This window comes from Hemiscyllium ocellatum, chromosome 4, assembly GCF_020745735.1.
Source record: "Hemiscyllium ocellatum isolate sHemOce1 chromosome 4, sHemOce1.pat.X.cur, whole genome shotgun sequence".
In the NCBI taxonomy this organism is placed as follows: Eukaryota; Metazoa; Chordata; class Chondrichthyes; order Orectolobiformes; family Hemiscylliidae; genus Hemiscyllium; species Hemiscyllium ocellatum.
The window spans coordinates 5,972,396-5,999,794 of record NC_083404.1 but is presented as its reverse complement, the minus strand read 5'-3'; the positions used below and the strand labels follow the sequence as shown (position 1 = coordinate 5,999,794).

General features: G+C 44.7%; 1 protein-coding gene across 3 annotated transcripts in view; it reads left to right on the top strand.

Annotated features, from left to right (window-relative positions):
* pde7a (phosphodiesterase 7A) overlaps positions 1-27,399 on the top strand; it is a 158,541-nt gene that overhangs the window by 68,240 nt on the left and 62,902 nt on the right. For all 3 annotated transcript variants that reach the window (XM_060822676.1, XM_060822677.1, XM_060822678.1), the window contains one exon: positions 207-290. In XM_060822676.1, the coding sequence (XP_060678659.1) occupies positions 207-290 (84 nt within the window). The remainder of the gene's footprint in view (positions 1-206; positions 291-27,399) is intronic.

Below are 27,399 nucleotides of genomic sequence, written 5' to 3'. Positions count from 1 at the left end.
GCAGAACCCCTTGGTTAACTTATATTATGCAAGAAACTCGTACTTTATTGTACATCTTGTTGTTAAAGGGTAAATCATCTGCAAAGATGTATATGTAGACTTTTTTCTTTTTGTTTTTGCTTGACACTGGAGGGTTCTGCATTGAACTTGGTAAGATTCCTTTGGCACTTGTGTTAACCTTGAGCGTTCTTGGACATTTTGTTAAGGGGATGTACGAGTAAGGAGCCGGGCAGGATTTCAACCTGAAAGAAGAGATTCTCATCCTTATGTTGATTTTCGCCTTTTGCACTGTAAGTATATTATTGGATGAATCTCATTAGAGCAACTTTCTTTTCATGCTTTGGAAGGAGATCTATTTAGCCTATAATCCAGCTTGATTAAGAAATTTATCAAAATTTTGAATCTTGAAGTGTAAAGTAGAAGAAAACTTGGCATGCTGAAACACCAGAACTATGTGCTAGAAAGTTGTTCCAGACTTATCTGAGCCTTCTTACCATGAAAGTTTAATTTCAAAGAATCCTAAATTCTAAAAAGGCACCAAACTGTTTATGGTTTCAGGATTATCCCAGAATGTAAGAGTAAATGTTATCCTGGGCTCTTTCTCTAATAGGAGCAAGGAGGCTTTTTTTGATTTGGCAGCTGTCTTTCTCAGTGTCGTTGAGAAATGGAGGAATATAAAAGTAGTATGCTATTGAAATTGAGAGCAATTCTAGAACTTAGTGTCACAGAGGGATTTGGGTACCATGGTGGTTGAAGCACAAGATGATCCAGAAGGCAAATGGAATGTTACCATTTATTGCAATGAATACTAAAGTAGGGAAATGTTACCATGCCTTTATGGACCCTTAGTGATACCACAACTAGAGTACTTTTAAAATTTACTAGTGGGATGAGGGTGTCATTGGCTGAGTCAGCATTTATTGCCCATCCCTGGATGCTGTGAGAGTGTGCTGGTAAGCTGTCTTTTTGAATTGCTTCAATCTATTTGCAGTAAGTAGACCCACAATGCTATTAGGGAGGGAATTCCAGGATTTTGACCCATTCACACTGAAGGAACAGTGATATACCCCCAAGTCAGGATAGTGATTGGCTTAGAAGGCAATTTGCAGGTGGTAGTGTTCCCATCTGTCTGCTGCCCTCATCCTTGTACATGGAAGTTGTTGAGTGTTTGGAAGATGCTATTCTAAGGAGTCTTTGGGAATTTCTGCAGAATATCGTATAGGTAGTACACACTGCCATTTACTGAATGTTGATTGTACAGGGAATTAATGGACGGGGATATGATGCCAGTCAAAGGGATTACTTTGTCCTGGATGATGCCAAGCTACTTCAGAGTTATTGGAGCTGCATTCACCCAGGCTAGTGGAGAATATTCCATCACACTCCTGACTTGTGCCTAGTAGATGATGGACAGTCCTTGGGGGGTCAGGATGTGAGTTACTTGCTGCAGGATTCCTAGACTCTGCCCTGCACTTGTAGCTATTATATTTATATGGTTGGCCCAGTTGAGTTTCTGGTCAATGATAATCCTAAGGATGTTGATAGTGGGGGAATTCAGTGATGGTAACACCATGGGATGATGGTTAGACATTCTCTGATTCCTGATTAACATTGCCTGGCACTTGCATGACATGCATTTTACTGTCAGTTATCAGCTTAAGCTTGAATTTTAATTTAGGTCTTGTTGTATTTGTGTATGGACTGCTGCAATATCAAAGGAGACAGAAATGGTGCTGAACATTGTGCAATCATCAGCAAATGCCCCACTTCTAACCTCCTCAGAGAGGGAAGGTCATTGAAGCAGCTGAAGATATTTAGGCCTAGGTGTTTAAAATGATGAATTGATTTGAGACTCGAAACAAAACATCTGTTTCCTCTGGAATAGTTCGGAAGAGGAGGACGTGAGCTTAAAATTAGGAGGTGGTTATTTAGGAGTGAAATCAAGAAAAGCTTTGACACACAACTTCATAGAAATATAGAATTCTCTCCTCCACAAGTTAGTGAATATTTTATCAGTTGAAATTTTCAACACTAGCAAACGTGAGTAAATAAAGTTGAGGTATATGTCTGCCCTGATCGTGTAGAATGACAGAATAGCATCAAAGAGCTGCATGAGCAACTCTTATGGAATACATGTTTTTGGACCTTGGGCAGCATCATCGTAGTATTCAGGTGGGTTCTGCTGTATGATATTGCTGTCCACCTCGCCTCTTTACTCTCTCATTGTTCTATTATAGCATTTAACTGACATACACCCCTAAATGAGTCACAATTTCAGCAACATAAATAGGGAAGACAACACATATCATTTACCAACCCATCATAATTTCTGCCCCTTGATGCCAATTTTTGTCTTTTGTCCAGCCGTTTGATTTGATTTATTAATGTCGCACTTACCTAGACATTGTGAAAAGCTTTGTTTTATGTGCAGTGCGGGTAGATCGTACCATACAAAATGCATTAGGGTAATAGAACAGAGTAAGGAATGCAATGTTAACGGGTGCAGAGAAGGCATACAAAGAGCAAGGTCAACATTACATTTGATAATTGAGAATTCCATTCAGATGTCTTAGTAACAAGAAAAGGCTGTTCTTGAATCTGTTGATACGTGTGTTTAAGCTTTTGTATCGTCTGCCTGACAGAAGAGGTTGGAAGAAATTATAATCTGAGCCGGGAGCGGTCTATGATTATATTGGTAGAGTTTCTGAGGCAGTGTACAGTATACATGAAGACACTGGACTTGTATTGCATCTGACCTTTAACCGCCTCTGCATTCTATCTAGTTGAGCTGAGCTTCTTACCCCTTGTGATTAACGTAGCAAAGACCTGTATCAGTCCTGCATGTTGACCACGTACAGAACAACCTTGATTGTCCGAACGAGACGGGTGGAGAATATTTTGTTTGGATAACTGATAGCGTTTTTACAGGACCTTGAGTTCTTCATGTTTCAGATAATCCGAAATTCAGATAGTTGACGTTCGATAACTGAGGTTGTTCTGTACAGCTGATACCCTTAACTGAACTTTTACCACCTCCATGTTGAATGCTGTTCTGCTTTACACTCTGTTCCGTTGTCCACTCAGAAGTAATTTGTTATTCTTCATTTAATTCATCTGCTATTCTGTCACCTTCTGAAATACATTATGCCTATACTCTCTGTTATTCCACATCGAAAGAAACCATTGTAAGTACATTCAACTGATAGAGGTTCTGTTTCAAAACCTCAATGAAATGATGGGCTGCCATTTTTCTTTGTATTAAATAACCACAGCTGAGAGTTTCTAATATAATTTAAAAACAAAATAAAAGCAACATCTAATATTTGAATATCTTGATTAGCATTTCAGTCCAAGGCCCTGACCATTTTTAATAAGTAGTGTTTGGAACAAATCTTCACCCATATTTGACTTCAAGCACAAAAAGCCAATAAAATAATGAATGTGTATGTACTCACCCCAAATAAGAAAAAATACTTAAATGCAGTGTATCTCTTGTTGAAAGCATATTCTATATGCTGCTTTTCACAAGTGCACAGCAATGATGCAGTTCTTAGACTTCAAAAGTGTTTGTTTTTAAGCTGAAGAGTCCTTTGATAGCTCTCATTTCCTGTTTCAATGCATTTTCTGGGGGTTTTCCAAGTTACTACTTGTGATGTATGAATATGTTAATCCATGATGTTGATTGCACAGGGGTTTACAATATCCCTATGATGTTATTTAGCCGTTTGAGCAATATCCTTCCATCATCCGCACTATCATCATTTACAGCAGCGTATCTCTGAAATTTTAAACAGCTTTATAGCTTATGATTAAAAGATCATGTGATTGTAACAGGCATCAGATGGCGTAGGAAATGATGTGAAAGGTAGGTCGTGCCTCACAAGGTTGTTGAGTTCTTTGAGAAGGTGACCAAACAGGTGGATAAGGTTAAAGTGGTTGATGTGCTGTATTTGGATTTCAGTAAGGCATTTTGTATGGTTCCCCATGGCAGGCTATTGCACAAAATACTGAGGCATGGGATTAAGGGGAATTTAGCGGTTTGGATCAGGTGCTGGCCAGCTGAAAAAAAAGACAGAAGATGGTGGTTGATAGGAAATATTCATCCTGGAGTTCAGTTACTAGTGGTGTACCACAAGAATCTGTTTTGGGTCCACTGTTGGTTTTATAAATTACCTGGATGAGGGCACAGAAGAATTGGTTAGTAAATTTGTGGATGACACTAAGGTGGGTGGAGTTGTGGGTAGTGACAAAGAATGTTGTAGATTACCGAGGGACTTAGGTGAGCTACAGAGCTGGGCTTGAGAGGTGGCAAATCGAGTTTAATCCGGAATAGTGTGAGGCGATTCACTTTGGAAGGAGTAAGAGGAATGCATAGTACTGGGCTAATTCTTGGTAGTGTAGATGAGCAGAGAGATCTGTGTCCATGTACATAAATCCTTGAAGGTTGCCACCCATGTTGACCGGGTTGTTAAGAAGGCATACAGTGTGTTAGCTTTTATTGGTAGAGGCATTGAGTTTCAGAACCACGAGGTCATGCTTGAGCTGTGTAAAACTTTGATGCGGCAGCACTTGGAGTATTGTGTACATTTCTGGTCACCCCGTTATAGGAAGGATGTGGAAGTTTTGGAAAGAGGAGATTTACTAGGATGTTGCCCGATATGGAGGGAAGGTCTTTTGAGGAAAGGCTGAGGGGTTTGGGGCTGTTTTCATTAGAGATAAGAAGGTTGAGAGATGACTAAATCGAGACATTTAAGATAATCAGAGGATTAGATATTTTGGACAGTGAGAGCCTTTTTCCTCAGATGATGATGGCTAACACGAGGGGACATAGCTTTAAATTGAGGGATGACAGATGTCGGAGGTAGTTTCTTTACTCAATAGTAGGGTCGTGGAATGCACTGCCTGCAACAGTAGTAGACTCACCAACTTTAAAGGCATTTAAATGGTCATTGGACAGGCACATGGATAAGAATGAGATAGTGTATGTTGGATGGGTTTCAAATTGTTGCACCGATCTGTGAGAATATCAAGGGCTGAAGGGCCTGTACTGCGCTGTTATGTTCTATGTGCTGGATCTTGCCCTCAATAAAACTGTTTAAGTACAGAACTCTACAAATTTTGCAGTTTCTCTTTTTTAAGTTGTACATGATATTCTCTGCTGTCTAGAGTCTCATGTGTATGGTGTCCATACATGGGTGAGGTGGTGGAGGGAACAAAAGTTATTTTATGTGAAGGGATAGCTTTTGTAAAATTTGATGGAGATAGGTGCTTCCCAACCTAGCATCTAATTAAGAAATGGTTTCTAATGAGTTGGCTGTTGGAATACCTGAGGAGATTCCTCTTGACAATGTTAATTAGATTAAAAAACAACATTTGATTGTTTTATGTACTATGTTTAGGCATGTAAAATTTTGCTAAGGCATTTTAAACTTATTACTACAAAATATATTTTCCTTTGCAATTGCACAAGCCAGTTCAATGTAAAAACACAATTACAGTAACTTTTATTGGTGTTCATTGTTCTTCACATAGTTTACTGCAATCAAATAGATAATGTCAGGACAATATCCAGAACACCACGAGAATGTCAGGGCCACCTGCTCTTTATCATGCTTACTTGTCGGTGTGTGTCGGTGTGCAGCATCGATTGTTCTTTCATTACCTGCATCATCACTTTTGTGTTTCTTCTGATAACTGTAAAAGGTATTTTGCTCTCATTACTATGTCCTGTTTTAGCTTACAAGGTTAGATGCAGGAGAAAATTTGAATGTCTTTGCCTACTGTGTAACAAATGTATTTCAAATCTGCTGTAGGAAGTTGTTTTTGTTACAAATAGTAAACTGGATTTTTTTTTCCCTTCTATATGATTCTAGAGTGGTTTTACGAAGAATCTGAACTGTGTGACGGTGTGTGATGAAAAAAATCTAGTTGTGGATTAGGCCAGTACTCTCACTAACTGTAATAACTTGGGTAATTGGCTCTGAGACAGAATTTGCTCTGAGTGCTATCTCTGCCCTTCAAAGGGAGTGCGCAGTACTGCAGGGAGGGAAAATTTGTGATGCAGTCAGCAGGGACCTTGCTGTAATAACCTGTAATATTTGTGCAAACTTTAAGGGTTTTTGGGAGCCCATGAAATATTCTTACAAACAACTTTAAGGCAGTCTCTTGATTCTAAGATTCTACTTGGGCTTACTAGTTTCAGCCATGGGTCTTCACTGTGACAGCACAGGCCAATTCTTGACCAACAGGAGCATGAATCGGTTTATCTCACAAGCCAGAGAATTCAGGGTGCAAGGGTTGCTTCCTTTTCAATCCTCTGCTGCGTTGCCCATACCAAAGATGAGGTGGCTCAAAGCATAATGTGGCTTGATGCAAAATGTTGTCGTCATTCTAACACAGTGATTCTTAACCATTGTCTGGCCATGACCTCCCTAGGAGCTCTTCTCTGGTTCCAGGTCCTCCCTTCAAACAGGGATGCAACATGAACAGATAACAGAAAATAATTTATTATTGAACATAAAGAAAGCTTGGACATTCTGACATACTGAAAAAGACTGTATGAAATTAAACATCTGTCAGGCCTAATGCAGTCCATGAGCTTGGTGTTTTTCTGCAAGTTTCATGATATTGGGCTCCAAATTAGACAATGACAGTGTGAGGTCACCTCTTGTTGCGATATCAATTCTGTTTCTGGACTTTGTCAAGGACTTTGCATAATTTGCTCTCAACCAAATATAGAGAAAGTAAGGACTGCAGATGCTGGAGTTCTGCAAGTAAAAATGTGTTGCTGGAAAAGCGCAGCAGGTCAGGCAGCATCAAAGGAACAGGAGAATCGACGTTTCGGGCATAAGCCCTTCTTCAGGAATGAGGAGGATGTGCCGAGCAGGCTAAGATAAAGGTAGGGGGGAGGGGCATTGGGAATACGATAGGTGGATGGAGGTTAAGGTGAGGGTGATAGGCCGGAGAGGGGGTGGGGGCGGAGAGGTCAGGAAGAAGATTGCAGGTCAAGAAGGTGGTGCTGAGTCTGAGGATTGGGACGGAGATAAGGTGGGGGGAGGGGAAATGAGAAAGCTGGAGAAATCTGCATTCATCCCTTGTGGTTGGAGGGTTCCTAGGTGGAAGATGAGGCGCTCTTCCTCCAGGCGTCATGTTGCCATGGTCTGGCGATGGAGGAGGCCAAGGACCTGCATGTCCTAGGGGGAGTTAAAGTGTTCAGCCACGGGATGGTTGGGTTGGTTGATGTAGGTGTCCCAGAGGTGTTCTCTGAAACGTTCTGCAAGTAATGATGCACCTCCACACACATCATTTACTGCATCCACTGCACCCGATGTGGTCTCCTATACATTGGGGAGACAAGCCGCCTACTTGCGGAACGTTTCAGAGAACACCTCTGGGACACCCGCAGCAACCAACCCAACCGCCCCGTGGCTGAACACTTTAACTCCCCCTCCCACTCCGCCAAGGACATGCAGTTCCTTGGCCTCCTCATCGCCAGACCATTGCAACATGACGCCTGGAGGAAGAGCGCCTCATCTTCCACCTAGGAACCCTCCAACCACAAGGGATGAATGCAGATTTCTCCAGTTTTCTCATTTTCCCCTCCACCCACCTCTTCTCAATCCCAACCCTCAGACTCAGCACTGCCTTCTTGACCTGCAATCTTCTTCCCGGCCTATCACCCTCACTTTAACCTCCTTCCACCGATCGTATTCCCAACGCCCCTCCCCCAAGTCCCTCTTCCCTACCTTTTATCTTAGCCTGCTTGGCACACCCTCCTCATTCCTGAAGAAGGGCTTATGCCTGAAACGTCGATTCTCCTCTTCCTTTGATGCTTCCTGACTTGCTGCGCTTTTCCAGCAACACATTTTTAAGCTCTCAACCAAATATGTTGAGCAAAAGGTAATAAGATATTTGGGCTTATTCCCACAGTGTTGTAAATTTATTTGGCAGATCACGCTTGATCCAAAAATCGTTTGAGACTAAACGAACTGATGACGTGCAGTTATATCACTCTGAAGATCAATCAAACTCTCTTGAATTTCTGGCTCAACTTGGGTGGGTTGTACTTCAAATCGATTCAAAATTCAATCCGGGATAGCGAGGTTTTATAAGTCATTAAATCTTTCTTGCATATCCTTGTGTATCAGCTTTAGATATTTCACATTACCGGTAAAGCTATTGTCCTTCAGTGCCTCTGTGATGGTCTTCATGTTTGGAAATTGTAAAATTTCTTGACGTCCCATATTGTGCCAATAGACGGAGTTTTTTAAGGAAAGAAACAATGGCTTCCTTAGGAGGTAAACGATTGACTCAAATGAAGGTTGTTGCTTGGGTGTTTCATTGGTTCAGCTACCAGGGTCCCCATAAACCCTTGAGGCTCCCCTTCTCTCAGTTTCCATTCTGTGGCTCCCTTCAAATGTTTCAGGGCTCCCGTTGAGAATTGCTGTTCTAACAGATTGTTGCAAGCTCCTGCAACCATTATCATCAGTACTAATGTCTTAAGAACAACTTACTCCTCCAAATCCTACCGCATGCTCTCACCCTGTTTCAACTACATATTCTCCTTCAAATAAGTGCTTAAAAAGCAGGAGAGCATTCCTCTTTATTAGAGATCAATAAGTGAGGAAGAGTTGACGAATGATCTTGCAGCCAAAATAACAGCAAATAGTAACAGTTGCATCGCCATTTGACCTGACTGGGGAGTAAATGCACTTAGATGGTCTGAATTCTCATTTCCCCTCCCCCCACCTTTTTTCAATTCCAACCCTCAGACTCAGCACTGCCTTCTTGACCTGCAATCTTCTTCCCGGCCTATCACCCTCACCTTAACCTCCTTCCACCGATCGTATTCCCAACGCCCCTCCCCCAAGTCCCTCTTTAAATACCAATTTGAAAATATTAATGGAGTCAGATCATCATTAAATGTATCTGTTTGTGGCACGCAATGCATGTGGACACCTTTCTGTTCAATGGAATTAAATTAATTTGAATTACAACAAATAAGACATTGAATCCAGTACATTCTGAATAACAAAGCCCTTTTCCTTAGGATGGCTGAGTTCAAAGCTAGGGGGCATATTTTTAACGTGGGAGGAGAAAGATTTAAAAGGGACCTGAGGGACAACTTTTTTTCACACAGGGTTGTTCATTTGTGGAATGAACCACCAGTGATGTAAATAAAGTTACAACATTTACAAGACATTTGTACAAGTAAATGAATCTAGGGATATGGGCCAAGCACAGGCAAATGTTTCGTTTGGGAATCTTGGTTAACATGGGCAAGTTTGACCAAAAATCGGTTTCCGTGCTGTATAACTCTAAACTGTACTTTAAAATTTTTTTTTGTGTGTTTCGTTGTTTCTCCCTGGACAGTTCATCAGTTGAGAGTTCAAAAAACTGGACGTGGCATGGGAGATTTCTTGGTCATCTGGATATGATCATTGGAGTATATTTTTTTGGAAATTTTTCCTGAATGCTTTTGGTGCTTCGTTCATAAAAGGATACATTTATTTGCTGTCCTTTCCACTGAATCTGGAGGAAATGGCAGAGGCGTTGCTGATGGAATTCCTCTAGCGCACAACTGCTGTATAAACTACGAAATCTTTTGACTTGAAGACTTTGGCATATGTTCACTGCTATATTTGTAGAAGACCAAATAATTGTAGTTTATCAGGCATTGGATCTACTTGTCAGTGATAGCCATTTCAAAGAGTTGACTGCAAAAGTATGCAAAGTGTTCAAAATCTCCCAGAGTGGCTGTACAATTTGTCTCGAGATCCTGCAATTTCCTGTCTCAGTTTTTCACTGTAGCCTGGAATCCAGTTCTTTTGGGCCAGGTCATTTGTCTATTTGCGTGCCATGCTGCAAACTCGGCATATATTGAGCTAAGAAACTGGGAATCTTTTTCACTTAGTGTAGGAGGTTGAAGGGACAACATACGTGGGAGATGGAATACTTAGCTGACCAGCTGAGAGTTGATGAGAGTTTTACTTTGGTGCATTCAAGAGAGAGGCCATTGTCCTTGACAGTTACTTAGAGTCAAACTAATCCCACCTGCCAGCACCTGGCCCATATCCCTCTCAACCCTTCCTATTCATATACCCATCCAAACGCCTTTTAAATGTTGCAAATGTACCAGCCTCCACCACTTCCTCTGGCAGCTCATTCCATACCTGTACCACCCTCTGCTTGAAAAAGTTGCCCCTTAGGTCTCTTTTATATCTTTCCCCTCTCACCCTAAACCTATGCCCTCTAGTTCTGGACTCCCCGACCCCAGGGAAAAGACTTTGTCTATTTATCCTATCCATGCCCCTCATAATTTTGTAAACCTCTATAAGGTCACCCCTCAGCCTCTGACACTCCAGGAAAAACAGCCCCAGCCTGTTCAGCCTCTTCCTATAGTTCAATTCCTCCAACCCTGGCAACATCCTTGTAAATCTTTTCTGTACCCTTTCAAGTTTCACAACATTTTTCCGATAGGAAGGAGTCCAGAACTGCACGCAATTTTCTTGTTTGCAAGTTTGGTGCAGAACATACAATAACATCGCAGCCATCCACAAATGATAGATCATGTATATCTATGATCATTTTGGTCTTGGCACAGGCATGATTAAGGTGTAATAATTTTCATAGAAACAGAAAATAGGAGTAGGAGTATGCCATTCAGCCCTTGGAGCCTGCTCTGTCATTCGTTATGATGGAAAGAGGAAGGATGTTCTTGCTATAGAGCGATTGAAGTAAAGGTTTAACAGACTGATTCCTACAATGACAGGACTGGCGTATGAGGAGAGATTGAATCGGTTAGGATAATAGTTGCTGGAGTTCAGAAGAATGAAAAGGGATCATCCAATTCAGCCTATTTCTGCTTTTCCCCACATTCTTTGATCCCTTTTGCCTCAAGTGCTATACCTCACTCCTTGAAATCATTTAAGGTTTTGTCCTCATCTGGTTTCTGTGGTAGGGAATTACACAGGCTCACTACTTTGTGAAGAAATTTCTCCTCACCTCAGTCCTAAAAGACTTAACACATATATGTTTAGACTATGACCCATGATTTTGGATTTCAGTATCATTAGGAACATTGTTTGTGTGTTTACCCTGTCTAGTCCTGCTAGAATTTTATAGGTTTATATGAGATCCCCTTTCATTCCTCTGAACTCCACCGTAACTGATTCAATCTTTCCTTATATGCCAGTGCTGCCATTGCAGGAGTCAGTCTGTTAAACCTTCACTTGTCTCCCTCTATAGCAAGAACATTCATCCTCTTTCCATCTCGTGCTGACACCAAAGAGGAGTTGTCCTTTGAGGTGAACTTCTGCTGTTGGATAGATTGTAAGTAGTGTGGGGCCTGACTCACAGCCTTGCTTGACCCTGATCCAGATTTTGAAGGTGCCTGTTTCAGATCTTCCACTCTAGGCAGTTGCAATTATATTATCATGAAGCAATTGTGTTGAAGTTTCTTGGTCATCTAAATTGTTGTGCACAATCTACAGAACCTTACAAATTACTGAGTTAAATGCTTTGATCCCATTGATTTGAATACATGAATGACCATGAGTTCCTGACTGTGTTCTCACTGGTTCTTTTATTTATCTCGCAACAACATCAGGGGTTTCTCTCAAGCCATACACTGTCTCTGGCAGGATTTCCTCTGCCACAAGAAATGACAATTGAGTAAACTCTCTCAGGTTTTGAACCCTCCTTGAAATGAACAAGAGGGAAGTACCTCAAAACCTTCCCAAACAACATTAGTCACTTATTTTGAAGAGGGTTACTATTGTTGAAGGTGGTGCTTTGGGACAGGGCAGGAAAACAGTTATTTTTCCTTCCAATTCTGAGGGAGTCTTGTTTTAAACAAATATCTGCCAGCTTTTGAGGTCACAGCAAAAATGACATATCATGGTCGCAAGTAGACAGGCAGGAGGCTGGAAGAACACAGCAAGCCAGGTAGCATCAGGAGGTGGAGAAGTTGATATTTTGGGTTGACTTCTTCACCTCCTGATGCTGCCCGGCTTGCTGTGTTCCTCCTGCCTCCCCACTTCGGATTCCAGCATCTGCAATTTCTTTAATCTCATATCCTCGTTGCAGGCTTTGTTGCTTTTCATCCAATTTACTGCAGCCCTCCTGTGGATTTGAGGTATTTTCTACTCTCATGGATTCTATACAGAGGTTCTGGGGGATAACCTGGAATGTATCAGGCTGCCATGGTTGAGATGTTATTGAAAGAACTCTCTTCAACATTGGCTTATCATATTTGAAGATAAATTTCATCCTCTGAGCGAAAAGCAATTTTGTCCATTTGACCTTTATCTCTTTAGATGACCCTGATGGCTTCAGAAAAACGTAGTGCATTATTATAGATGGTATATGATTGGATTACTTAGGCTTTCTGTTCCACCACACGAGCTGTTCGAATGCCATTTTTGTAATTTGTGACCTTGGATTGTTCTGCCTGGAAATGAAGGCTGTTTTTGTTCCAGGAGGTCACTTTGTTCACTCAGGTGGTGATGATGCTTTAAACCAATAATCTGGGCACAGGATCTAGAACATATCATTTTATTGGACATGAGAAAGACATTAGACATGCAGCTTCTTTCCATTGATTGAGTGAGAATTATGCCAGCATTTCTCTGCTCTTGGCACCACCTAGAGGTGGGTTGGATAGGATACCCTGCTTTTTGTTTAACACGGAGGCTTTGGGCTACTGACATCAATACGATTTTGACAGGTTGATGATCAGATTTCAAATGATTGGCACCACCTATCTACTACAGGTGTTTTCTGCTTTCATAAGCTGGTGTAAGACCAAGATAGATAGATGAGGGTAGTGCGGTAATTTTTGTCCACATGGACTTTAGTAAAGTTAGATCACATGGGATTCAGGGAGAGCTTGCCAATTGAATACAAAATGAACTTGACAGTAGGAGACAGAGGGTGGTGGTAGAGGGTTGTTCTTCAAACTGGAAACTTGTGACCAGCGGGGTTCGGAGCTGGGTCCACTATTATTTGTAATTTATATAAATGATTTGGATGAGAATTTAGGAAGCAAGGCTAGTAATTTTGTGGATGACACCAAAATTGATAGAATAGTAGACAGTGAAGGTTATTGTAAGATTACAAAATGATCTTGATCAGTTGGGCCAGTGAGTGGCAGATGGAGTTTAATTTGGATAAATGTGAGGTGTTGCATTTTGGTAAGATGAACAATGGCAGGACTTGTATAGTTAATGGTATGGCCTGGGGGGGTGGTTGTTGAACATAGAGATCGAGAGGTTCAGATACATAGTTCTTTGAAAATTGTGTCACAGGTAGACAGGGTGGTTAAGAAGGCACACTTGCCTTCATTGCTCAGACCATTGAGTGTAGGAGTTGACAATGTGGTGCTGGAAAAGGTAGCATCCGAAGAGGAGGAGAATCAATGTTTCGGGCATAAGCTCTTCATCAGGAATGACCACTTGACCATTGAGTATAGGAGTTGGAATATTGTGTTGTGGTTGTACAGGATATTGGTGAGGCCACTTTTGAACTATTGTGTACAGTTCTGGTCGCCCTCATATAATAAAAATATTATTAAGTTGGAAAGAGCACAAAAGATTTTCCAAGACGTTACTGGCTCTGGAGGATTTGAGTCATCAGGAGAGGCTGGATAGGATGGGACTTTTATCATTGGAGTGTAAGGAGTTGAGGGGTAATCTTAGAGGTTTGTAAAATCTCAAGAGACATGGATAAAAGTCTTTTCCCTAGGGATGCGAGTTCATAATTTGAAGATGAGAGGAGAAAGATTTAAAATGGGCCTGAGTGTGGCTCATACATGGAACAAGGAATGAAAGAATGACGAGAGTAAGATTTAGGGCCAATCAAGGATAGTAGTGGGAAGTTGTGTGTGGAGTCAGAGGAGATAGTGGAAGCACTTTAATGAATATTTTTTGACAGTATTCACTCTAGAAAACGACAATGTTGTCGAGGAGAATACTGAGATACATGCTACTAGACTAGATGTAATTGAGGTTCACAATGAAGATATATTAGAAATCCTGCAGAGTGTGAAAATAGATACGTCCCCTGGGCCGGATGGGATTTATCCTAGGATCCTCTGGGAAGCCAGGGAGGAGATTGCTGTGCCTTTGGCATTGATCTTTATTCGTCACTGTCTACAGGAATAGTGCGAGAAGACTGGAGGATAGCAAATATGGTTCCCCTGTTCAAGAAGGGGAGTAGAGACAACCCAGGTAATTATAGCCCAGTGAGCCTTACTTCAGTTGTTGGTAAAGTGTTGGAAAAAGTTATAAGAGACAGGATTTATAATCATCTAGAAAACAATAATTTGATTAGGGATAGTCAGCACAGTTTTGTGAAGGGTAGGTTGAGAAGGTGACCAAACAGGTAGATGAGAGTAAACTGGCTGCTGTGGTGTATATGGATTTCAGTAAGGTGTTCGATAAGGTTCCCTACAGTAGGCTATTGTACAAAATGCGGAAGAATGGGATTGTGGGAGATATAGCAGTTTGGATCAGTAATTGGCTTGCTGAAAGAACACAGCGGGTGGTGGTTGATGGGAAATGTTCATCCTGGAGTCCAGTTACCAGTGGTGTACCGCAAGGGTTGATGTTGGGTCCACTGCTGTTCGTCATTTTTATAAACGACCTGGATGAGGGCTAGAAGGGTGGGTTAGTAAAATTGCAAACGACACAAAGGTTGGTGAAGTTGTGGATACTGACGAAGGATGTTGTAGGTTACAGAGAGACATAGACAAGCTGCAGAGCTGGGCTGAGAGGTGGCAAATGGAGTTTAATGTGGACAAGTGTGAGGTGATTCACTTTGGTTGGAGTAACCAGAATGCAAAGTACTGAGCTAATGGTAAGATTCTTGGTAGTGTAGATAAGCAGAGAGATCTCGGTGTCTAGGTACACAGATCCTTGAAAATTGTCACCCAAGTTGACTGACAGGGTTGTTAAGAAGGCATACAGTATTTTAACTTTTATTAATCGAGGGATTGAGTTCCGGAACCATGAGGTTATGCTACAGCTGTACAAAACTCTGATGCAGCCGCACTTGGAGTATTGTGTACAGTTCTGGTCACCGCATTATAAGAAGGATGTGGAAGGTTTGGAAAGAGTGTAGAGGAGATTTACTAGGATATTGCCTGGTATGGAGGGAAGGTCTTACGAGGAAAGGGTGAGGGATTTGAGGCTGTTTTTGTTGGGGAGAAGAAGGTTGAGAGTTGACTAATAGAGACATATAAGATAATCAGAGGGTTAGATAGGGTGGACAGGGAGAGCCTTTTTCCAAGTATGGTGACAGTGAGCACGAAGGGGCATATCTTTAAATTGAGGGGTGATAGATATATAACAGATGTCAAAGGTAGTTTCTTTACTCAGAGTAGTAAGGGTATGGAATGCTTTGCCTGCAACGGTAGTAGATTCGCCAATTTTAAATACATTTAAGTCATCATTGGACTGGCATATGGACGGAATAGTGTAGGTTAGATGGGCTTCACATTGGTATGACAGGTCGGCGCAACATCGAGGGCCGAAGAGCCTATACTGTGCTGTAATGTTCTATGAGCTGCTCGAGGAAGTGGTAGAGGTGGTTACGATGACAGTATTTAAAAGATATTTTGTACAGGTACATGAATAGGAACGGTTTAGAGGGATATTAGTCAAGCACAAGTACGTAGGACTGGTTTAGTTTGGAAAACTTGGTCGGCATGGAAAAGCTGGACTGTTTCCATGCTGTATGACACTATGACCCGATAATGCATCGTCTTCCCTTACTCTTGAACAACTGTTACCACAGCATCTTTTATGTCTTCTTGTCGGGCATGTTGGGTTCATGTATGTCATTCTATCCATTCTATTCCGTACTGTTTAAGATTGAGATGAGAAATTTTGAAACTCAAAAGCATTGTGAATCTTTAGACAAAAAAAGTATCCTTGGTGGACAAGTAGAGCAGCACTGGAAGAAGCACAGTGCGAATAAATTGTCGAAATTTCTGCTAGCTTAGTGCAACATGTACAACACAGTAGCCATAAAGCAGAACATACTAATCTGGAAGTGACTGAAAGTTGTAGTAGTTGCAATTTAATGTATGATTAAATAGTTTATTCTGATCATATTAGGAACTGTTTGGGGCAGGTGGGCAGGCAGAGATTTCACTTGCATGCAGTATTATAATGACTGCTGCCAATCAGGGGATGATTTAGTGTTCTTCCAAGTTGATCACTATTTGAAAAACTGTGAGGGTACCAAAGGCAGACAATGTACTCTAATAAAAGCAAAGTACAGTGGATGCTGGAGAAACTCAGCAGGGCTGCCATCATCTGTGGAGAGAGAGCCAGAGTTAACATTCTGAGTCCAACATGCATCTTCTTTGGAATGATTTGGAGGAGCTGGTGTTGGACGGTGGTGGGCAGAGTTAAAAATGACAACACCAGGTTACATTCCAACAGGTTTATTTGGAACCACGAGCTTTTGAAGTGAGAGAACTTAAGGTTTTATAACACAAAGTTGACATCTCAGCCCAGACAGTGCCTTAAAGGTGAGAGGTTAGAGTGTGTCTGTATTCTAATCTTTAGTCAGACAGGTTCTATTTCTAAAGTGGAATTCACAAAATACTATGTGGATTGACTACCTGCACTGATTGATTGCAGTATCTGCATTTTTGAGCAATATAGAATGTTTCTGCAAATACAAATTCACCCCATAAACTTGTGTGTGTATGTGCAGGTGCAAATGTGTTGCTGGTCAAAGCACAGCAGGTTAGGCAGCATCTCAGGAATAGAGAATTCGACGTTTCGAGCATAAGCCCTTCATCAGGAATAAGAGAGAGAGAGCCAAGCCGGCTGAGATAAAAGGTAGGGAGGAGGGACTAGGGGGAGGGGCGATGGAGGTGGGATAGGTGGAAGGAGGTCAAGGTGAGGGTGATAGGCCGGAGTGGGGTGGGGGCGGAGAGGTCAGGAAGAGGATTGCAGGTTAGGAGGGCGGTGCTGAGTTGAGGGAACCGACTGAGACAAGGTGGGGGGAGGGGAAATGAGGAAGCTGGAGAAATCTGAATTCATACCTTGTGGTTGGAGGGTTCCCAGGTGGAAGATGAGGCGCTCCTCCTCCAGCCGTCGTGTAGTTGTGTTCTGCCGGTGGAGGAGTCCAAGGACCTGCATGTCCTCGGTGGAGTGGGAGGGGGAGTTAAAGTGTTGAGCCACGGGGTGATTGGGTTGGTTGGTTCGGGCGGCCCAGAGGTGTTCTCTGAAGCGTTCCGCAAGTAAGCGGCCTGTCTCACCAATATAGAGGAGGCCACATCGGGTGCAGCGGATGCAATAGATGATGTGTGTGGAGGTACAGGTGAACTTGTGGCGGATATGGAAGGATCCCTTGGGGCCTTGGAGGGAAGTGAGTGTGGAGGTGTGGGCGCAAGTTTTACATTTCCTGCGGTTGCAGGGGAAGGTGCCGGGGGTGGAGGTTGGGTTGGTGGGGGGTGTGGATCTGACAAGGGAGTCACGAAGGGAGTGGTCCTTGCGGAACGCTGATAGGGGAGGGGAGGGAAATATATCCTTGGTGGTGGGGTCCGTTTGGAGGTGGCGGAAATGGCGGCGGATAATACGTTGTATGCGCAGGTTGGTGGGGTGGTAGGTGAGAACCAGTGGGGTTCTGTCTTGGTGGCGGTTGGAGGAGCGGGGCTCAAGGGCGGAGGAGCGGGAAGTGGAGGAGATGCGGTGGAGGGCATCGTCGATCACGTCTGGGGGGAATCTGCGGTCCTTGAAGAAGGAGGCCATCTGGGTTGTGCGGTGTTGGAATTGGTCCTCCTGGGAGCAGATGCGGCGGAGACGAAGGAATTGGGAATATGGGATGGCGTTTTTACAGGGGGCAGGGTGGGAGGAGGTGTAGTCCAGGTAGCTGTGGGAGTCAGTCGGTTTATAATAGATGTAGTTGTTGAGTCGGTCGCCCGAGATAGAAATGGAAAGGTCTAGGAAGGGGAGGGAGGAGTCTGAGACAGTCCAGGTGAATTTCAGGTCGGGATGGAAGGTGTTAGTAAAGTTGATGAACTGTTCAACCTCCTCGTGGGAGCACGAGGCAGCGCCGATACAGTCATCGATGTAGCGGAGGAAAAGGTGGGGGGTGGTGGTTTACTGTGTATGTGCAGGGGAGAGACAGAGACAGACAGAGAGAGAGACAGACAGAATTTGTGTGCGCATGTGGGTGCACATGAGAGAGTGTGTTTGCATGTGTGCAAGCTTGGTAAAGTGTGTGAGAGTGAGTGTGATGGGGTATAAACCTATGAGAGGGGGTGAAAGTGTGTGTGTGTAGGGGAGGGGGTGAATGTATGATATGAGAGAGGGTCTGCCTGTGTGAGAGTATGAGAGTGTATGTGCAATGGAGTCACCTGTGACCAGAACTGAAGTGAGAATATGACGGCTTGTGCCCGAAACGTTGATTTTCCTGCTCCTCAGATGCTGCCTGACCTGTGCTTTTCCAGCACCACTCTAATCTAGACTCTGGTTTCCAGCATCTGCAGTCCTTGTTTTTACCTACAAGAACTGAAGGTACCAGTTAAGGTCATCCTCATGGGTACTGAACTTGACAATCAGCCTCTGCTCGGCCACTTTGCATTGTTGCCTGTCCAGATGTCAGCCTTGGAGGATAGTCACCTGAAGGTCCAAGGTGGACTTCGGGACAGGCAACAACACCAAAGTGAAGATTACAGTGGTGCTGGAAATCCTGATGAAGGGCTCCTGCCTGAAATGTCGATTTTCCTGTTCCTTGGATGCTGCCTGACCTGCTGTGCATTTCCAGCACCACTCTAACCTTGACTCTAATCTCCAGCATCTGTAGTCCTCACTTTTGTCGAACAACACAAAGTGGCCAAGCAGAGGCTGATTGCCAAGTTCGATACCAATGAGGGTGGCCCCAACTGGGACCTTGGGTTTATGTCACATGACAGGTGACCCCACTGCACTATTTTTCTCGCTCTGTCACTTTCTGCCTCTGCCCCTCTGTTTGTCTCTCCCTCATACAGACCCTTTCTCAAACAAGCTCTCTGTTACACTGCGCACGCACCGCATTCTTGCATACACGCAAACACACTCACATGCACTCACAAGCGCACACTCACTGTCTCTCCTGCACGCACACACATATACTATATATAGGTTTTTGGGGTGAATTTGTATTTTCAGCATTATATTTGCAGATACATTCTGTTTTGTTCAAACAATCCAGAACCTGCAGGCAGTCAATCCATGTAATACTTTGGCTCTATTCCCAAAATGGAATTTACAGTCTGACAGATTAATCTCGCATCTTAAGGTTTTATAACAAAAGGTGACATCTCAGCTCAGGCAATGCCTTACGTTATCTCAAAAAGGTGACTTAAAAGAAGTTCTGAGTTTTACATATTAATGAACCGAAACCAACAAACCCATTCTAAAAGATGAAAGACTTAACAATCTAGGTTTGTTAAATGTATCATTGTATTACTGTAATCTTTTGATAAAAATTCTGTGTCTTATGGTCCTGCTTCACAACACCTGATGAAGAAGCAGCACTTCAAAAGCTCATGCTTCCAAATAAACCTGTTGGAATGTAACCTGGTGTTATGTCATTTTTAACTTTCTTCAGAATGTACTGTGCTGCGCAGTGTGATTTGGTAGCATCATTACTAGTCTAGTCCTGAAGAGCAAATTTGTGAGATTTGGACCTGCGGCAGTTGATGAGAAAACCAACATATTTGATCTTCTAAAAATTGAAAAAACTGTAGATACTGTAAATCAGAAACAAAAGTAAAGGTTGCTGGAAAAGCTCGCAGATGTGGCAGCACGTGTGAAGAGAAATCAGAGTTAGTGATTTGGGTCAAATGACCTTTCCTCAGGTCTTGACCTTATTCTTGTCAATCTCTGCAAATGCATCTGCCCTTGACACTGTTTATGGAGATCAAGTTCTGTCTTCACATTGAAGATCAGTTAATCAATTACATTATGGCATGTCCACTACACTGAAAGGGAATAAGACCATAAAATATAGGAGGAGAATTTAGGTCATTCAGCTCATTGGGTTTGCTCTGCCATTCGATCATGGCTGTTAAGTTTCTCAACCCCATTCTCCCATTTCTCCCCGTAACCCTTGATCCCCAAGAACCTATCTATCTCAGTCTTAAATATACTCAATAACCTGGTCTCCACAGTCTTCTGTGGCAGTGAATTCCATAGATTCACCATCCTCTGACTGAAGAAGTTTATTTTTATTTTTGTTCTAAAAGGTCCACCCTTTATTCTAAGGCTGTATTTTCATGTCCCAGTCTCTCCTAGCAACGGAAACATCCTCCCAACATCTAATCTGTCCAGGCAGATCAGTATTCCTTATGTTTCAATTTGATCTCTCCTCGTCCTTCCAAACTGCATCAAGGAGCAACCCAGAGTCCTCAAATATTCCTCATATGTTAAGCTTTTCATTCCAGGGACCATTCTTGTGAACCTCTGAACACGTTCCAGGGCCCATGCATCCTTCCTGAGATATGGGGCCCAAAACTGTGCACTATACTCCAAATGTGATCTGACCAGAGCCTTAGAGCCTCAGAAGTACATCCTTGCTTTTATATTCAAGCCCTCTCAAAGTAAATGCCGTCAATGCATTTCCCTTCTCAACTACTGACTCATTCTGCAAGTTTACCTTGAGAGAATCCTGGATGAGAACTCCCAAGTCTCTTTGCCCTTCAAACTTGTCCGTTTTCTCTCCATTTAGAAAATAGTTTGCACCTCCAGTCTTCCTACTGAAGTGCATGAGCTCACACTTGCCCCTGTTGTACTCCACCAACCTCCTCTTTTGCCAACTGTCCTAACCTGTCCAAATCTTTCTGCAGCCGGAAACCTCCTCCCCCCACCCGCTGCTGCAATGCTACCTCCCCCTCTACCTATCTTTGTATCATCTGGAAACTTAGCCAGGATGTCCTCAGTTTCTTCATCTAGATTGTTAATGTACAAAGTGAAAAGTTGTGGTCTGAACACTGAGCCTTGTGGAATAGCTGTCCTGAGAGAGACCCTTTTATCCCCATTCTCTGCTTTCTGCCATTCAGCCAAGCTTCTATCCATGCTAGCACCTTGCCTCTAACACCATGGACCCTTATATTAATCAGTAACCTCCTGTGAGAGAACTTATCAAAAGCCTTCTTGAAGTCCAGGTAGATAACATGCATTGGCTCTCCTTGGTCAGCCTGCTTGTTACATCCTCAAAGAATTGTAGCAGATTGGCTAGGCATGCCCCCCCAGGTAATTTTCCATCTTTCGCCTTCCTTTTTAAATAGGAGTGTCAGTTCAATGATTTTCCAGTCCTCTGAGACCCTTACTGATTCCAGTCATTCCTGAAAGATTACCACAAATACCTCCAGTATCTGTTCAGCTGTCTCCCTTAGAACTCTGGGGTGCAGTCTATCTGGTCCAAGTGATTTATCCACCTTCAGGCCATACTCAGCTCTGCCCCCTCACTCTCTTGAATTTTTGGGATATTACTCGTATGTTCCACCATCAGTGAAGACTGATGCAAAGTAATTATTCAGCTCCTCAGCCAAATTGTTTCTCATTACTATCTCTCCAGTGGCCCAGTGTTCACTTTTGCCTCTCTTTTGCCCTTTAGATATCTAAAACTCTTAGTCTTCCTTTATATTACTGACCCGCTTACCTTCATATTTAATCTTCTCCGTCCTTATTCATTCTTTGTTGCCCTCTGTTAGTCTTTATCAGCTGCCCAATCCTCTGGTTTCCCACTGCCCCTCTCTGTGTTATATGCTTTATCTTTTGCTTTTATGCTATCCCTGAATTCTATCAGCCATGGTTGCCCCATCCTCCCTGTACCATGCTGCTTTTCCCTCGGGATGCATCTCTGCTGGGTTTCCCGAATTATTTCCAGAAACTCCTGCCATTGCTCTTCCACAGTTTTTCCTGCTCGGCTCCTTTTGCAGTCAATTCTACTCAGCTCATGCCTCTATAGTTGCCTGTATTCAGCTATAATACCATTACCTCCTGATTCTATCTTCTCCTTCTCAAATTGCAGAGGAAATTCAACCATGTTATGATCTGTGCCTCCTAGGGGTTCCTTTATCTTAAGCTCCTTATCAAGTCTGCCTCATTCCACAAAATTAAATCCAGTATTGCATGTACCCTTGTGGGCTGCACCACAAGCTGCTCCAAAAGGTCATCTTGTAGACATTCCACAAAATTCCTTTCCTTGCAATTTACTACCAACTTGATTTTCCCAGTCCACCTGCATATTGAAATCTCACCAAGATCACTTTAACTTTGCTCTTCCTACACATCTTTTCTATCTCTTGGTGTATCTTGTGCTCCAGTTCCTAATTACTGTTTGGAGGCCTATATGTAACTCCAGCTATGGATTTTTTAAAAAACCTTTTGTGGTTCCTAAATTCTAGCCAGACTGTTTCTACACCATCTGACCCTACTTTGTTTCTTACTATTGATTTAATTTCATTTCTTACGAATAGGGCAACCCCATCCTCTGCCCACCTGCCTATCTTTTTGATAGGATGTATATCCTTGAATATTCAGCTCTCCACCCTGATCCGCTTGCAGCCACATCTGTGATGCCCACCATGTCATACCTGCCAATTTTGATCTGTACCGCAAGCTCATTTACCTTATTGCTGCTTTTGCGTGCATTCAGATATAATACCTTTCGTCCTGTATTAACTGTCCCTCTTGTCATTGTGATTCGTTTGTCCAACGTGTTTGAAGTTTGATTGTTAACCCTTTCGTGATACTCTGCCCTATTTGTATCTGTGCTGGAGATTTATACCTCTCCGGAGTTCTGCAGTCTTAAACTCCTTTTAATTTGGGTTTTCTTAATTTCCGATACAGCTGAACCTTCCTCCCTCTCTCCCTCCCACCCTCTCCTCCTCTCTCTCTATCCCAACCCTATTAATTAGTTCAAAACCCTGTCTCTAGTTACGTGATTCGCAAGTACTCTGGTCCCAACATGGTTCTGATGAAGACCGCCCCTTTGGAAGGGGTCCCTTCTTCCCCAGTACAGGTACCATGTCCCAGGAAATCAAATCCATTTCTTCATTTACCTGCTTAATCTTACTGACCCTGTAGCAGTTAGTTGGTGGCTGAGGTAGTAATCCAGAGATTATGACTTTTTTGGTTCTGCTTTATAATTAAACTCCCAGCTATTCATACTATCTTAGCAGAACCTTTGCCCTAGTTTTTTCTGTCAGTGGTACCTACGTGGACCACGGCACTGGATCTTGCCCTCCCACTCCCTCTGCAACCCTGATGAGATATTCTGAACCTGAGCACCAGGCAGGCAACATAACCTTTGGGACTCTTGATCCTGATGGGAGAAAGTGAGGACTGCAGATGCTGGCGATCAGAGCTTAAAAAAGTGTTGCTGGAAAAGTGCAGCAGGTCAGGCAGCATCCAAGGAGCAGGAGAATCGATGTTTCGGGCATAAGCCTTTCTTCAGGAATGAGAAGGGTGTGCCAAGCAGACTAAGATAAATTACGGGGAGGAGGGACTTGGCGGAGGGGCATTGGGATGCGATCGGTGGAAGGAGGTTAAAGTGAGGGTGATAGGCCAGAGAGGGCGTGGGGGGTGGAGACGTCGGGAAGAAGATTGCAAGTCAAGAAGGCGGTGCTGAGTCAGAGGGTTGGGACTGAGATAATGTGGGGGGAGGGGAAATGAGGAAGCTGGAGAAATCGGCATTCATCCCTTGGGGTTGGAGGGTTCTCAGGCGGAAGATGAGGCGCTCTTCCTCCAGGCGTCGTGTTACCATGGTCTGGTGACAGAGGAGGCCAAGGACCTGCATGCCTTGGCGGAGTGGGAGGGGGAATTAAAGTGTTCAGCCACAGGGTGATTGGGTTGGTTGGTGTGGGTGTCCCAGAGGTGTTCTCTGAAATGTTCCGCAAGTAGGTGGCCTGTCTCCCCAATGTATAGGAGGCCACATTGGATGCTGATGTGTGTGGAGGTGGAGGTGAATTTGTGACGGATATGCAAGGATCCCTTGGGGCCTTGGAGGGAAGTGAGAGGGGAGGTGTGGGCGCAAGATTTGCATTTCTTGCAGTTGCAGGGGAAGGGTACTGCTTGGGTCAGCGGGAAAGGAAGAAGCGGAGGGCTTTGAGGCCTTCGTGATGGGGGATGGCGGTGTATAGGGACTGGATATCCATGGTGAAGATAAGGCTTTGGAGGCTGGGGTAGCGAAAATCATGGAGGGGGTGGAGGGCATGGATGGTGTCCCGAAAGTAGTTGGGGAATTCTTGGACTAAGGGGGGGACAGGACCGTGTCGAGGTATGTAGAGATGAGTTCGGTGGGGCAGGATTCCTGAAGAAGGGCTCATGTCTGAAACGTCGAATATCCTGCTCATTGGATGCTGCCTGACCTGCTGCGCTTTTCCAGCAACACATTTTCAGCTCTGATCTCCAGCATCTGCAGTCCTCACTTTCTCCCAGGAGCAGGCTGAGACAATGGGTCGACTGGGACAGTCAAGTTTGTGGATTTTGGGCAGGAGGGAGAAACGGGCGGTGTGGGGTTGTGGGACGATGAGGTTGGAGGTGCTGGATGGTCGATCCCCTGAGGTGATGAGGTTATGGATGGTCTGGGAGATGATAGCTTGGTGGTGGGAGGTGGGGTCATGGTCAAGGGGCCAGTTGGAGGAGGTGTCTACGAGCTCGCGTTTAGCCTCAGCAATGTAAAGATCGGTGCGCCAAACTACCACCGTGCCTCCCTTGTCTGCCGGTTTGATAGTGAGGTTGGGATTGGAGCGGAGGGAGTGTAGGGCTGTACGTTGCGAGGATGAGAGGTTGGAGTGGGCGAGAGGGTGGACAGGTTCAGGCGGTTAATGTCGTGGCGGCAGTTGGCTATGAAGAGATCGAGGGCGGGTAAGAGGCCAGTACAGGATGTCCAGGTGGATGAGGTGTGTTGGTGGCGGGCGAAGGGGTCATCAGAGGGTGGGCGAGAATCCTCGTTGAAGAAGTAGGCGTGGAGGCAAAGGCGGTGGAAGAATTGTTCAATATCTCGCCTCGTGTTGAACTCGTTAATACGGGAGCGTAGGGGGATGAAGGTGAGGCCTCAACTGAGAACTGATCTTTCATCCTCTGAGAGGGGGAGGTCTGGAGGGATGGTGAAAATACGGCAGGGCTGGGAGCTAGGACCTGGTGTGGGGCTGGAGCTGGGAGTGGGGGTGGGGTTAGGCGAGGGGAGAAGATCGGTGTGGGGGCAGAGGCGCATGCGTGGTGGTCGTTACGCAGGTGAGTGCCGTCATTGGGGACAGAAGTGGATGCCGCGACGGCAACTCTGGAGGTGTATGTGGCTGCGGCGACGGCAGAAACGGTGTTGTTCCCAGTGGCTGTGGACTCCATGGAGGCCGCAAATTTGTCGGCGATGGTCTTCCTGGCGATCGTTGAGGCGGTTGTCTGCGTGGCGATCGCGGAGGCTGCATGGTCAGTGGGGGGCGGAAGTGACGTCATGGTTCGCGGCGGTGGTTGCTGCAGCGGCCGCGTGGTTAATGGCGCCCGAGCAGCTCCTGAGGCTGATGGAAGATTCTGGAACAGTTGAGGAATCTGGAGTGTGGGGGTAAGTGCATGAAAGTTTTTGGTACTTGCTGTCTTTAATTTCTGACATGGCTAGGAAGAACTGCTTGTTTAGTGTATGGATTCTTCTGTGGGTGAAGAACAGTAGAGGTCATTTGCAGGTCTGTGAGAGTGTTGTCCTGAGCTGGAGTAGGGTTGACTGACCCCGCGTGGATTCCGGACTACGTTCAGACCAACAAACATTGGACCCAACCAGGACAACCGCTACCTACAACAAATCCGAAGCCTCCAGCAACAGACCTCCCTCTGGATCCTCTGCTCCACGTTTGCAGCCATGCGCCACTACCTCCATTCCCTGCAGTCAGCCCTACCCCAGCTCAGGACAACACTCTCTCAAACCTGCAAAGGTCCTCTACTGTTCTTCATCCACAGAAGAATCCATACACTAAACAAGCAGTTCTTCCTAGCCACATCGGAAATTAAAGACAGTAAGTACCAAAAACTTTCATGCACTTACCCCACACTCCGGATTCTTCAACTGTTCCAGAATCTTCCATCGGCCTCCGGAACCGCTCGGGGCGCCATTAATCACGCGGCTGCTGCAGCAACCGCCACCATGAACCATGAAGTCACTTCTGCCCCCACTGACCATGCAGCCTCCGCGATCGCTGGGAAGACCATCGCCAACAGATTCGCGGCTTCCACGGGGTCCACAGCCACCGGGAACAAAACCATTTCTGCCGTCGCCGCAGCCACTTCCGCCCCCAGTGCTGCTGTCGCTGCAGCCACTTCCGCCCCCAATGATGTCACTCACCTGCACAATGACCACGCCACATGCATCTCCACCCCCACGCCCAGCTCCAGCCCCATACCAGATCCTAGCTCCCAGCCCTGCTGTATTTTCACCATCCCTCCAGACCACCCCCTTTCTGAGGATGAAAGATCAGTCCTCAGCAGAGGCCTCACCTTCATCCCCCTACGCTCCCAGATTAATGAGTTCAACACGCGGCGAGACATCGAACAATTCTACTGCCGCCTTCGCCTCCGCGCCTACTTCTTCAACCAGGATTCTCGCCCACCCTCTGACGACCCCTTCTCCCACCTCCAACACTACCCATCCACCTGGATATCCCGTTCTGGCCTCTTACCCGTCCTCTATCTCTTCATAGCCAACTGCCGCCGCGACATTAACCGCCTCAACCTGTCCACCCCTCTCGCCCACTCCAACCTCTCACCCTCGCAATGTACAGTCCTCCCTCCGCTCCAACCCCAACCTCACTATCAAACCGGCAAACAAGGGAGGCATGGTGGTAATTTGGCGTACCGATTTTACATTGATGCTAAACGCCAGCTTGTGGACACCTCCTCCTACTACCCCCTTGACCATGACCCAACCTCCCACCACCAAACCATCATCTCCCAGACCATCCATAGCCTCATCACCTCAAGGGATCTTTATCGTCCCACAACCCTGCACTGCCCGTTTCTACCTCCTGCCCAAAATCCACAAACCTGACTGCCCCGGCCGACCCACTATCTCAGCCTGCTCCTGCCCCACCAAACTCATCAATGGATACCTTGACACAGTCCTGTCCTCCACTTAGTCCAAGAACACCCCACCTATGTTTGGGACACCACCCACGCCCTCCACCTCCTCCATGTTTTTCGCTTCCCCGTCCCCCAATGCCTTATCTTCACCATGGACATCCAGACCCTATACACCTCCATCCCCATTATGAAGACCTCAAAGCCCTCTGCTTCTTCCTTTCCCACCGCACCAACCAGTACCCTTCCACTGACACCCTCCTTCGACTGACTGAACTGGTCCTCACTCTGAACTACTTCTCTTTCCAATCTTCCCACTTCCTCCAAA